Source organism: Lupinus angustifolius, chromosome LG15 (genome assembly GCF_001865875.1).
Source record: "Lupinus angustifolius cultivar Tanjil chromosome LG15, LupAngTanjil_v1.0, whole genome shotgun sequence".
Lineage (NCBI taxonomy): Eukaryota > Viridiplantae > Streptophyta > Magnoliopsida > Fabales > Fabaceae > Lupinus > Lupinus angustifolius.
Genome location: NC_032023.1, coordinates 10,121,804 through 10,135,527, shown reverse-complemented (window position 1 = coordinate 10,135,527; position 13,724 = coordinate 10,121,804). Strand labels below are relative to the sequence as shown.

The 13,724-nt window shown below is 30.5% G+C and overlaps 1 protein-coding gene across 1 annotated transcript; it reads left to right on the top strand.

Annotated features, from left to right (window-relative positions):
• Positions 8,718 to 12,840, top strand: LOC109327287 (polynucleotide 5'-hydroxyl-kinase NOL9-like). Its single transcript, XM_019560360.1, has 8 exons — positions 8,718 to 9,044; positions 9,590 to 9,623; positions 10,414 to 10,583; positions 10,739 to 10,922; positions 11,038 to 11,218; positions 11,600 to 11,699; positions 12,260 to 12,387; positions 12,531 to 12,840. Exons 1-8 carry the CDS (start codon positions 8,759 to 8,761, stop codon positions 12,582 to 12,584), a joined length of 1,137 nt encoding a protein of 378 aa, XP_019415905.1. The 5' UTR covers positions 8,718 to 8,758; the 3' UTR covers positions 12,585 to 12,840.

Sequence of the window (13,724 nt, the reverse complement as noted above, 5' to 3'; positions counted from 1 at the left end):
AATTAAATAATAAAGAAATTAAATTCTAAAAATTAATTATTTGTAGCTGAAAAATAAAAGATGAGTTATTATGTTGTTTTATGAAACAATAGGTGATAAATGGTTTGCAACTTTTCAAACCAATAGGTACCATTTAAAAGTTGTAATCTTCTTACAAAGAGGTACCTTTTGGAAGTGCAAAAGTAAGAGGGAATTTTTTCCCTCACGGCACTGTGCACACAAATATATATATATATATATGTATCAGTGGATATATAAAGTGATGGAGTGAAAAAGAAAAAGGCATATTGCACAGTGGACTTGAGAGAGAAAAATAAAAATAAAAGGGTTCTATTATTTTTCATTGTGTGTACAATCCTTTTCTCCTTTTATTTGCTACACTTACATACAAAAGAGTTTTGTGAGTAAGAAATTCTTAGTTTTAGAGTGTCAATTTTCTGCTCCATTGGTTCAAAGAGTTGATAGCAAAGGTTGGTCTCGGTGTGGATACACGCGTAGAGTCTTCATAATTTTGAAGAACAACTTTAAAGATTCAGCAACTACAACCGGGTACGGACTTTATATACAGTTTTTAGTTATATATATAATTTTAGACACAAATAGATTTATGTTTATTCCGCTGCGTGTGTTCTGAACACTATTAAAATTTCTTTCATTTAGTCCATGGCATTGAATGGAAATTTATCCCTAGGGGGCTTTAGCTCATGGTAGGGAGTGGAAATTATCCATATAGTGCTTAGCCTATGGCAGAAAATGCTGTGATTTATTCGTCTTTATGGTACAAGGACATCAAAGTGCAACGACATCATCGTAATACTTATGTTTTAACATTTTAAGGGACAAAGTTCCTGATGATGGTGAACAAAACTTAGGTTATGCTTTCCGTATCTTAAATAAGGTATACTTAAAAGGTTTTGGATAGTTTAAAGGTCACAACCCTATGGCGGGGGGCTAGGTCTTGATTAAAGTGGACTTGATAAAAGCTCTAGACTTCTAGGTCACTAGATTGCATCCAATCTCAGAAGAAAGGAAGCCCAAAATATCGTAGGTTAGAAACAAGAGGAGTCTGGCCCCTCGAGCGTCAAACGCACATTACCTGGTAACAATTTGGGTGGTTCATCATGCTTATACCATTGAGATTGAATCTAACACCAGGCAAAGCGAATGTCCCTTCTATCTCCAACTTAATCTCTAATACTCGGGTATAGGGCATATGTGTATGTTTACTCGAGTGTACTGTGTTGGTATGTGAGTAAGCGTACAAACCTTTTATTTAAAAAAAAAAAATTCTCACCCCCAAAAGCTCCAATAATAATAATAAGAAGGGGGTTCACAGATAATAAATAAAATAAAAATAAAGTAGATAATAACTGTAAAAAAAATATGACAAACAAAAAATGGATATTTAAGTCCATGAGTTAGTGGCTCTGGGCCTGACTCTCTTATGGGTTATCCCTAGTGGATTCGCCAGCTGTCATGACCCGATATTCGGCTGGAAGACCGGCTCTATGACTTAGGAGGAGGCGAACTCAATTTCTACCTCTCCCGATGATTTGGAGTCACCACTACATTTTTTGCGGTTAAAATATAGAAAATTCTTTTTTGTCCGAATTGGATAATTTTGGTCTTTAAAGAGATTCTAAGCTTGAGAGTCGATTACGGATCGGAGAAGGTATTAGCACCCCGTTCTCAAGCATGTTTATAAGTCTATCCCAAATCAACCAAAATGAAGCAAAAATAAAAAAAATAAAGATTTAATTTTTTAACTGACATAATATATTTTGTAAATGTAAAGTTATTAAGTTAATTGAATTGAAATGGTAAGCAATTAAGATATTTCTAATCATTGGTTATGAACTAGACATTCACATAAAATACATTTGGTTCTGAAATGTGTCACAAATATTTTCATTCCAAATTTTGTTGTTTTGAAACTTTAATATTTTTGTAAAGTTGTCGGACAAGATTGGGTGTTCACATGCCATATAAAAAATTGGATGTTCTAAAGACCTTTAAGTTTCCAATTCCAAACTCCATGATTAGCCTCTAGATTATTGTCATGAGTGAGTCATTTGTATCTTTAGCAATATATTTTGCATTCATATTAATCAAAAAGGAGATTGATGCATATTAATCAAACCCTCATAAGTTTGTTTACTCGGCTTGTTCATGTTTAAATGGATGTTGAAGATTTTCTGCTTCAAAAAATCTATATATTCTAGTTTGGTTTTTAATTTTTTGTATGTAATTTATTTCTTCGGGTAAGAGTCCTTGTTGGTAGGCCAGCTGACAACATTTTCCTTAGAATATGTTTGCAATTGTATTCATATTAAGAATTAAGATATACATTATTGTATTAAACTAACGGAGAAAATGTGTATATTAAAAGTATAAGACTTTTTTACACTATCAATTCATCATTCATCATTCAATACTTAAATATTACAATCTTAAACTTATATTATAATTTGAGTGACAAATGTGTTATTAGATTTAAAACATGTAAGATTTAAGGGAAAAACTCACTAAATTTGTGGGTATCCGTATGGTAGTGGGTATTCGCGGTACCCAACGGATTTTTAATTTTTATTATAGATTTATATATTTTGTAATAACCAATATATAAAATAATTATTACATGAATAATAAGATATTTATAAGATAAATTTATGATTATAGTCAAATCACAATAATTTATTATGAAATAATAAAGTATATAATATTTAATCTTAAAATAATAGAAAATATATAATATATATAAAAATTTAATTAAAAAATAAATTTAAAAATATGCGGATACCCATGAGGCGGATATCATAAGACTTATTCTTATCCATAAATTATTATTGTAGGTACATGTTGTAGGTATTTTGCGGGTACCCACATGTCGAGTTTTTTGTCATCCCTAATTATCTCACTTCATACTACTATTAACTATATAATATAAAAAATAAATTACACTAGCACCTCCTGAGTTTTAGCGAAATTACACAAACTACCCCTCACTTTTTTATACCTATACAAACCCCTTGATTTTTATACTTTCATTACAGTAATCACTCCTCCATGAAAAATAACTATAATCTTTTAAACAAAAAATGTTATAAATGCAATTTAGTTAAACGAAACATAGTATATTATGGAGACAAGTCCAAATAATATATGATTCAATACATTTTTATTATTTTTGGTTTGTTACGATATAATATAAAAGCGATTTAAGCAATATCTCTTTAAAATTGTTGACGCATTTTGTAACAAAAAAATAATAAAGATACACTAATTTGTATATTATTTGGACTTGTCTCCACAATATATCATGTTTTGTTTAACTTAATTGCATTTATTACATTTTTTGTTTAAAATCTTACATTTATTTCTCATGCAGGAGTGATCAGTGTAATGAAATTATAAAAATTAGGGCGGTTTGTGTAGGTGTAGAAAAGTGATGGGTGTTTTGTGTAATTTCACTAAAACTCGGGAGTGTGAGTGTAATTTACTCTAATAAAAAAGTACTCACCCATCATCCATTGCCACATGTCAGCTTGTCATTCATTTTTCATTACAAAATGGTTACACCTCCTTCATGTGTATATTCTCACACTATATATTTTCTTTCCTTATTATAATAATATAATAATATAAAATCTATTATTGTATTTATTATTAATTTTAAGACAAAAACATGCATTAGACTTTCTATCATGCCTACAATATATATTCTCTTTCCTTATTATAATAATATAATATATTAAATTCATTATTGCATTTCTTAATAATTTCAAAACAAAAAACATGATATTCGACCTTTATCTCTTATGGCTATATATCACACTAAATTTATTTACCATGTATAAAAACTCATGATAATATCATCATTGGACACATGTCAGATGCTAATGTATTTTTCCTCCCAAATAGCTCCACACACTTACAATGCATCAACTTACACTCTATTTGCTTTTCATAAAAACTATCTCATTTTAAACTAATTTTGTTCCAGATCATCACTTGTTACATGTCATTTTCTTCTTAATTTGTTTCCCTCCTAAAAGGTTCTACGGTACTACTGTGTACTTACTCATAGTGTATAATTACTTTTGTACAATGTATATTTTCATAATCTATCTATTTATTACTAATAATATTAAAAAACTCCTATGATGTCATTATTGGACACTTGTCAGATGCTGATGTATTATTTTCTCCCAAATAACTCCATTCACTTACAATGCGCTGACCCAGACTTTATACACTTCTCATAAAAAATATCACGGTTTAATCTCCTTCCACATCATCACTTGATACTGAAAAAGCAAAGTGTCAAATATAGCACTATTAGATTGCCTAGGTTTTGTTGAAGACAATGATTTAGTGAAAGCTTGAAGATGACTCAACAATCAACATGTCATGGACTCAAAGATTTCATATATAGATTAGGTTCCTTAAAAGAGTCATTTTTAGAGTCTTAGATGTGTGCCTTAGATATTGAGTCTAGGTTAGGTAAACCTAGATGCAATTCTCACGATCCTTAAAAATAATCAATTCATTTACATGAGACATGCCATCCAGATTATTATATATTCATGCATTAATCATACATGTCACTTGTGCATCGTAGGCATAATATATTGGTAAAACATGTATAGTTGATAAGTATAACATATAGGTAGTTTACTATTTAATAATCTAGCTGAAAAATAGGCTAGTTAATCGATTAAGTAAGGTGTTAATCAGTTAACGTGAATTCGGTTTTAACAGATAACTGAAAACCTGAAAACAGTTATTCTCAGCAGCCCGTTAATCGATTAAAAGAGCACTTAATCGATTAACTGGGTCTCAGAAAGGTTTTCTATATAAACTGTGTTTTTAGGTCATGCACAATAGATCAGATCATTCATTTTTAGAATTGCTAGTTGCATATTTTTCGTGCTTAATTGTGTCATATAAGTAGAGTGAAGTGCATTGTGAGATAGTGAGAGATAATATCATGTTTAGGGTTTAATTGTCATCTAATTGCATGTGATTAATGTGTTAAACATTGCTATCTTTTCTTGCCTGATTCTTGCATTTCTTTAGAAGAATTTTAGGTAGAAATTCTATGTTTCTGCATATTAATGAACTCATACATATTCATGTTAACTTGTGAGTTTTGTATAGGGTTTTTAGCTGAGTTTCAATTGTAATATTTTGAGCTACATTGTGCTTTATAATACTCTGTTTTTGTACTATTTTTTGTTGTAATAAGGGAAGTTGTTTCTTGGTATCTTACCACCTAAGAGATTTAGTGAGTCTTCACCAAGACATAGAGGTCTTGAGTTTAGAACATTTTCTTGTCTGAGGCTAGATCGTAAGAAAGATTTTCTTAGACGACTAGAATAGTCAAACCAAGAAAGTGGGTTCTTAGATTCAAGAAGGGAGCGTCTAAGTGTTTGTATCGGAAGTTTGCATGTAACAATACATTTGTTTCAATATTAGTGAAGAAAATCTCCCGAGATCAGAAGGGGAGACCTGAATGTAGTTCGCAAGTGGACCCGCAAACAAACCAGGATAAAATTCCTTGTTACAACCTTTTTCTATCTCTAATATCTTTACGTTTCAAGTTGTATTATTGCCTAATTTTAGCTGATATTTTGGATACTGTAAATTTCTTATATCGAGTTTAATTCTGTTCAAATATATCTGGTTTATCTGTTTTTGAATATCGGTGAGTGGCTGTACAATAAGCCATTCTACAACTTGTTTTTTGTGAGTTAATCGATTAAGACAGGGTGTTAATCGATTAACTGTGGCTTTTTTCCAGAATAGGGCTTTAGTACGAAAAGCGGTAATTGGTAAACATGGCACATATTCAACCCCGCTTCTAGGTGTGTTCTGTTCACTGATACATAACAGATACATGTAACTTTCTCCTTAATTTGATTTCCTTCTAAAAGGTTCCATGGTACTACTATGTACATACCCACATTATATAATCAATTTTTTTGTACTACCAAGAGTATTCCATCATCTTTTTGGGTAAGAAACTAATCCCTTTCAGGGTTCATGACTGATATAATCACTTTTGTACAATGTATATTTTCATAATTAATAATAAAAAAGTATATGGAGTATGTAATGTGTTATGTTGCTCGGAATGATGAAAAATTAATTACTGTAATGCTCAAACATTTTAAAGTTTTAATTAAAAAAATTACGGGAGAATTGATGAATACTATTTCATATTTTTATTAATGATAAATAGCTAATAATATATCATCATCCAATATTATGATCTCAGATTTGGTAATAAAACCTTAATATAATTCATTCACATTATGTAGTTATTTAATTTAAATTGAAGAAACTATATATTTTAACTTCATTCAATATTTGCATTAATCTATATATTCTATTTAACGCTTACTATTGTTCTAAGAATTACTACACTTTTCAATTTATCAAAGCTTTAGGATACTCTTCTCATTGAATTTTAATACCACAATTCAAATTCTTTAGATTTTAATTTTTCGCTATTATAATTAAAAAATTAAAAATTAAAAATGAAATTTTTCTTGTAACTTTTAAATATTTTTAATAAAAAAATTCATATAGTGCACGATTTGATTTTCTTATTTTCATTAAAAAATCAAATTCGAAATTGGTAAATAATTATTTTCTATAACTTTTAAAATATTTATTTTTTTTAAAAAGTCACATGGTATTATGTTTCGGTTTCTATTTTCATTAAAAAAATCAAATTATCTTTTATTTTCCTTATGTGCTTGAACAAACAAATACACATATGACACATGTATTCTTCACCATGTGAATACAATGATAACATATGTGTTTTAACAATTCGAATGCACAAGTAACATGTGTATTTTTAGTAATGCGAATGTACAGGTAACATGTATATATTTAACCTTGTGAATACATGTGTCCAATGTGTGTTATTAACAATATGAATGCACAAATAACATGTGTATTTTTAAACATGTGAATACATGAGTAACATGTGTGTTCTTAACTGTATGAATACATATGTAATAGAAATATTCTTAATCATATGCTAAAAAATACCACATATACACGAGTAACTTGGTTGTAAACTATTATAATTATACCAATAAATAATTGCACTCACTTCTCATTAAGTTACTAATAGAGAAAGATGTAGATAAATTTATATTCAACTTTCACCAACATAGCACAATCTAAACGATTTAATTTTTTATTCAATTATCCGCATAATTAAAATAAAAACCCGTTGGGTACCTATAAATATCCATTATCCGCATGAGTATCCATACATATTAATAACATAATGAATGTATGATTGAAGGATCTATTAAGATTAACCATAATACTTTAGGGATCAATTAAGATGATTTAACACTTTACCCCAATATTTAAATATCTATATCTATATTATATATCTATATCTATACTTCTATATTTATACTTATTATAAAGCCAAAACATAATGTAACCACCCACCATGGAGTAATTTATAATTTCCTATTTTACCCTTGCCAATTTTTTATTTTTTACAAAAAAACCATATAATCTAATGCTCATATTCTTATTAAATCTATATTTATATCCATACAATATATAAAGGAAAAACATGAAATAACTACTATGGTGTAATATCACTTTCCTACTTTACCCTTAAACTTTTTAATTTGTACAAAAAAACATATAATTATACGTAAGTATGTAATTAAGTACCATCAACCTATTAACCATCTCTCTAGCATTATAATAAAAAATGTTATAATATAAAATATCTCCAGTAAAAAATATAATATAAAATATATTCAATACAAAATAAATATTCTAATTATCCAAAATAAAATATATAAATTTTGTGACATCATAAAAGTATGAATTTGTGTTAGCAAACACGAAGTGTCTGTCACCACTAGTATATATAATAAAGCCAAAAATGGTGTAACCACCACTATGGTATAATTTATATATTCATATTTTACCCTTCAATTTTTTAATTTAAAAAAACCATACAATCCTACATAACCACCTCACACACATTAATTATAAGTTGCATAGACAAAAAATATAATTTAAAGTAAATACAATACAAAAGTACTTTTTAATTCTACAAAATGAAATATATAAAAATTAGTTACGTAATACTTTAAAATAAGAATATCACCGATAGATACTCGACAGGCACGAAGTGTGTGTCCCACACTAGTTATATATAAAGCCAAAACTTGAAATCCTTCATGGTGTAATTTTCATTTCCTATATTGCCCTTAACATTATTTAATTTTTAAAAAAAACTATATAATCATAAGCAACTACCACCAATACATTAATTAACAACATATCTCACATTAAATTAAATATTATCATAAACAAAAAAAAAAAAATATAAAGTACACCTGAACACAACAAATACATTTAATTCACAAAAAGGAAATATATAAAAATTGAATATGTAATATCACACAATATTCACCGACAGGTACGAAGTGTCTGTACACGCTACTAGTCATAGATGACATATGAATGTGTTTTTTAATGTGTCTAAGGTGAAAGGTGGTGTGGTTTAAAACGTGACTGGATCTCAGCAACTTACACGAGTTAACAAGCCCAATTCAAATCAAGCTAAGACCATATCACCACAAAGCCTATCAAACCATGGCCCATAACAGTGTTGCCCTTATATTCAAAACAAAGAAATAGGAATCAGTGTACCAAACAAGTTTCACTTTCGTGCCATTCAAAAGTAGAGTCAAAGAAAAATATGAGTTCTTCTTCCCTTATTGAGAACCCTTCACCAGACATATACATACCTAAACAATGGTCTGATGCAGCAGAATCTATTGCACACTGTTCAACTTCAACTCCTCCTATTGCTCTTATATGCGGCGCTAAAAATTGCGGCAAAACAACTTTCTCTCGTCATGTTCTTAATGTTCTATTGAACTCAGGGCACAATAAAGTAGCGTATCTTGACACTGATGTAGGACAACCTGAGTTTACTCCTCCTGGGTTTTTATCTTTAACCATTGTTGATAGGGTAACTCCAGGTACTGAAATTATTCCTTATCATATTTTTTTTTTACTTTTGAAACTATAATATCGCCATGTTTATCTTTTAAGGTTCCGCCAGATCCCTGGAAAGATAAAAATGATATAAAGAGGTTTTTTATGTTTCTTGCATATGACTAAATGACAAAGGAAAAAACATGCTAGCATCATTCCTATTACTCTAGACCATAGATATCTGATCCAATGTACCAAATTCACCTATTGTGTCACTTATCGGGTTCATCGTAAAAGAAGTTTTGTTTCAGTAATTTAAAAAGTGATAAATCGAAAAGCGTAATAGGTACTAGAACCAGTATGGTGTACCGTCTAACTATGTTGTGGACTATTTTGACCAATGTTTGATTTTTCTTAGTAAGAAACTTCATTTTATCTTATGCTATTTTGATTGACATTTAATTTTTTTAGGAGCGAAGTTTGGATTTTTTATTTCTCAATACTAAACTGAGAGCGAAACTGTGTTTTTGTTTACTCTTTTTTAATAGATGTTGACTCTAAGTATTTTTTTTGTTTTAAACTATTTTAGATTTGAAGATTCCATGCCTTAAAACACCAGAGAGGTATGAAATGCTATCTCATATCAATAATTTCGGATCTGAATCTCTCTCTCTCTCTGGTTTTGAAATATTTGACATGAGTACTGCTTGCAGTTAACCATAGTGGAGCGTATCGCAACCTAGTTCACAAGGCTCCCACTTAGTGGGGTCTGAGGAGGTAGATGTACACAGTCTTACCCCACAGTTACTGGTATTTGGGCTTGTGACTTCATGGTCACTAAACAACAACCTTAACCATTGCTTCAAGCTACATTAAATTCATCATTTGCCAGTTAGGTTAACATCATTATAGTTTCTCTTAAGTACTAGGGTAGGTATGTTGCATTGCATGCTTTCTAGATCAAGTATAACTGTCTTATCGTCCGACATAAGATAGGTAATTAACTAAAAACAATATTAGGTACTATGACTTTTTTATATGACCTTGTTCCAATACTTCTTATATGGTTGTTCTTGTTCCTTCAAAGCCGTAGACATTCTTGTTTCTTTCTTCTTTTAAGAAAGAAAAAACTGTTTTATTGTTGTGAATTGTTTTGTGGAGAGTTATTGATCTCTGTTTGATATATAAATGCAATTAGTAAGTATCTGTTGACAACCAACGTAAAACTTTGTTGAATTTCTATTACATGGTCACATGGATCTACGATGTGATATATGATTTATGATAGAGCATTATAGTGTCGTTCGATCCATGTAGCTGACCTCACCTAGTGGGATAACAGCCGGTTTGTTGTTGTTGTTGAACATGTGATGGATTTGCTTGACTCACTATCTGTCATTTGTTCTGTAACAGGTGCCTTTTCTTTGGGGATGTATCTTCTAAAACAGATCCATCTGCATACTTAAATTACTTATTTGCCATATATGATTATTTTCGAAAGGAGTATTGCACATCTAGTAAGGATGAAAATCCTCCTAGGACCAAGTTGCCTCTCATTGTGAATACTCCTGGCTGGGTTAAAGGTAAGCTCACTGCTTGTTTGGTTGTTAATCTGATTCTTTTTAATCCCGCATTTCTATTTTTACTGCTCATAAACTATTGCTTTCCAAGAATAATTACAATATATCATCTAATATGGTACTCATTTAGTGGATGCTTCGCTTCTCTTGCATTTCAGGCGTTGGTTATGATGTGTTAGTGGAGATGCTGAAATATATTTGTCCAACACATGTAGTTAAGATAGGCATATCCACTGAAAATAAGAATTTACCTGCTGGAGAGTTCTGGTTAGATGGGGAACATGATGGAACAATCAACTTAATTGAGATAACTTCAGCTCGTCAGGATTCATTCAATAGATCGTAAGCCGAATTCTACTAAAGAAAATTCCATTGCAATTATAGTTGCTAGTTTGGACTTTACTTTTTGACTTTTTATGCATCAAGTATCATAGAATTGCCTTATTTGTTTCCCCAGGCTGCTTGTTCAGAAAGATTCACGCCTCTTGCGTGATTTACGAATTATGGCTTATTTCAGACAGTGCTTTCCTAGTGATTCGGATATTTCTACTATCAAGGAACTTGCACATGCCTTGGCCTCTCACTGTCCTTATGAGGTTCCCATTTCAAGCATGAAGGTTCAACATCTTCATTGTCAGGTTGGTTCAAATTTGACTTCTTATCTGTTCTGAATCCGTGTTCTGACTCAAACCTTGTTACAATAGTAAGGTTCGCTCCCTTGCCTTATGACCTGATGGTCAAAGGTTGTGGTTGCAGAAATAGATAGTGCTTTATTCATCTTACCCTCCCCAAACCCCACAATAGTGGGAGTCTCTGACCTTCTTACTTTTATATGTTATAATCTTATGCTTTGGATCTATTTCAATTCAGAAATCACTCGATTTTAAAACCATTTTACTGTGTGTGCATGTGTGTATAAAATGTTTTCTTGTGAAGAATATCTACAATATTTTGTTTATCTATTTTATTCAACAAAATTGGGAAGAACAATATCTTAAGGTCTAACCATAATTTTGTAGGTCCCCAGTTCTGAAACATTCTACAGTTTGAATGCTAGTATTGTTGGCTTAGCAGTTGATTCTGAAGGGACTGAAAGTTTACCTTGGTGTCTTGGTCTTGGTAGGTAACTTGGTTAACTTCCAAATTCCAAAATATCCCTCATTATCTCTTACTCTAACATAGAGGGCCATATCATTGAATGCTACTGATAATTTGGAATTTTGAATTTAAAATGCAATTTAGATGGAGATAGGGCTTTAAACTAGCTGAAAGCTCCTCATTCTGCAATCTGCATTTTTTTCAATCTAGAAAACTTCAAACGCCTCAAACAAAGCATGACATTCTGATTCTGGTTAACAGATAAATTAGCTACAGATTTTGCTATCCATTGGAAAGTGGTGTAACTAATAAATTAAGAAAATAATCTATTTAGTTTCCCAATGAAAATTTGCCCCTTGTAGGTTCCTTAACCAGGATAACAAAACTGAATTAGTTAAATTGTTTCTATCTTTTCTGGTGGCAATGTCATACACAAATTACTAAAGTGATATTTCTCTGGAGCTGTTTTTGTTAATGATGAGCAAGCACAAATCATTCTGCCTTCTAGTTCTACATGCTATTCATTTGGATAATTCTAAGCTCCTTCACTATTAAACACATGTCGATTTTTTATGGTTCAGGGATAGTGAGGGGCATCGACACAGCCAAAGGTGTGCTCTATGTGATTACACCTGTGCCACATAGTGCTCTGCACAAGGTCAACCTCTTACTGCAGGGTTATATCCAAATTCCTACCTGTTTATTGCAGGCAAGAGATTTTTTTATTCTTTCGCTTTCTCAACCGTATATGGTTTTCATTTTTATGGTACAAAGATGATTATTCTTATTATTTCACGATATCGTGTTTAATGCGTGTCTTTTTTCTCGTATTAAAACATGACTTCTTTTCAGGTCAAGGGATGCATATCGCCGTATATGTCAGCATCTGTTTTGACTACAAGCTAGCTATCTTCTTGAGTGGCAAAAAGGACCATTATAGTAACAGGGTTTTATACTAACTTTTTATAGTTACTACTATAGATGCTTCCTTGGTCATGGAAGAAGCACATGGATATAATTTATAATTGCTTTAGATTTTGTTTCCTGTTTTGCAAATGCAACAAAATTGTAGGGAAAAAGGGTGTAGATTTGTTTCTCTAGTATGAGAATTTTGAATATGGGAGTAACCACATTGGATTGACTTCTAGCTGTTCTGTGTTTTCTTTACTTCAACTGTTTTTGGTAATTTATTCCTTTTGTTGTTAAGATGTAGCTACGTCTGTGATTCTTTTACTTCAAAAGTATATCAGGATTAAGTAGTAGTATGCTTTTTTGGGCAGGTATTGATGTAAGAATAGAACCAAAACAAACAAAGTTGGTTGGGTTGGGTTTGGATAAATTTTGTTTTGATGTTTAGACCCAAACTGAACCAAAACGAAGGGATGGTGCATGTGTGTAATTAATTGATAAGGGTTGTTAATCCAAATGAAAGTGAGTGACTTGTATGTTTTGTATTCACATGTAGTTTGTTGAGTGTGCCTTTAATTAGTAAAATGAAGTTGGTTCTTTGGGTTGGTTTGGTGGCAACCAAAACTCAAAATCAAGAACAAACTAAACATGATTTGTCCCAAAAAATACCAAACTAACCCAATGAATTGAACCCATTTAATATATATATATATATATATATATATATATATATATATATATATATATATATATATATATATATATATATATATATATATATATATATATATATATATATATATATATATTAAATGGGTTCAATTCATTGGGTTAGTTTGGTATTTTTTGGGACAAATCATGTTTAGTTTGTTCTTGATTTTGAGTTTTGGTTGCCACCAAACCAACCCAAAGAACCTATATATATATATATATATATATGATTTGGATTTAAAGAACCATAAGCTGTCGGTCCTATCTAACCGTAGAAGCTTGGGATATGGTATTATTTGTTATGCTAACCTTACAAGTTTGTCATGAGTTAGGAAAAGAAAAACAAAATAATTGAAATATGTTATGTGATGTCCGGTTTTACTTGGATTTCATGAGAATTATAAATGTCTTTGCATTTTCTAATTT

What these genes read in the sequence shown, in the direction of transcription:
- LOC109327287 (XM_019560360.1), top strand. Translation starts at nt 8,759, where the DNA reads ATGAGTTCTTCTTCCCTTATTGAGAACCCTTCACCAGACATATACATA. An exon ending in TTCAACATCTTCATTGTCAG is followed by an intron (nt 11,219 to 11,599) that starts GTTGGTTCAAAT and finishes ATAATTTTGTAG; the next exon opens with GTCCCCAGTTCTGAAACATT. An exon ending in TTCCTACCTGTTTATTGCAG is followed by an intron (nt 12,388 to 12,530) that starts GCAAGAGATTTT and finishes ACTTCTTTTCAG; the next exon opens with GTCAAGGGATGCATATCGCC.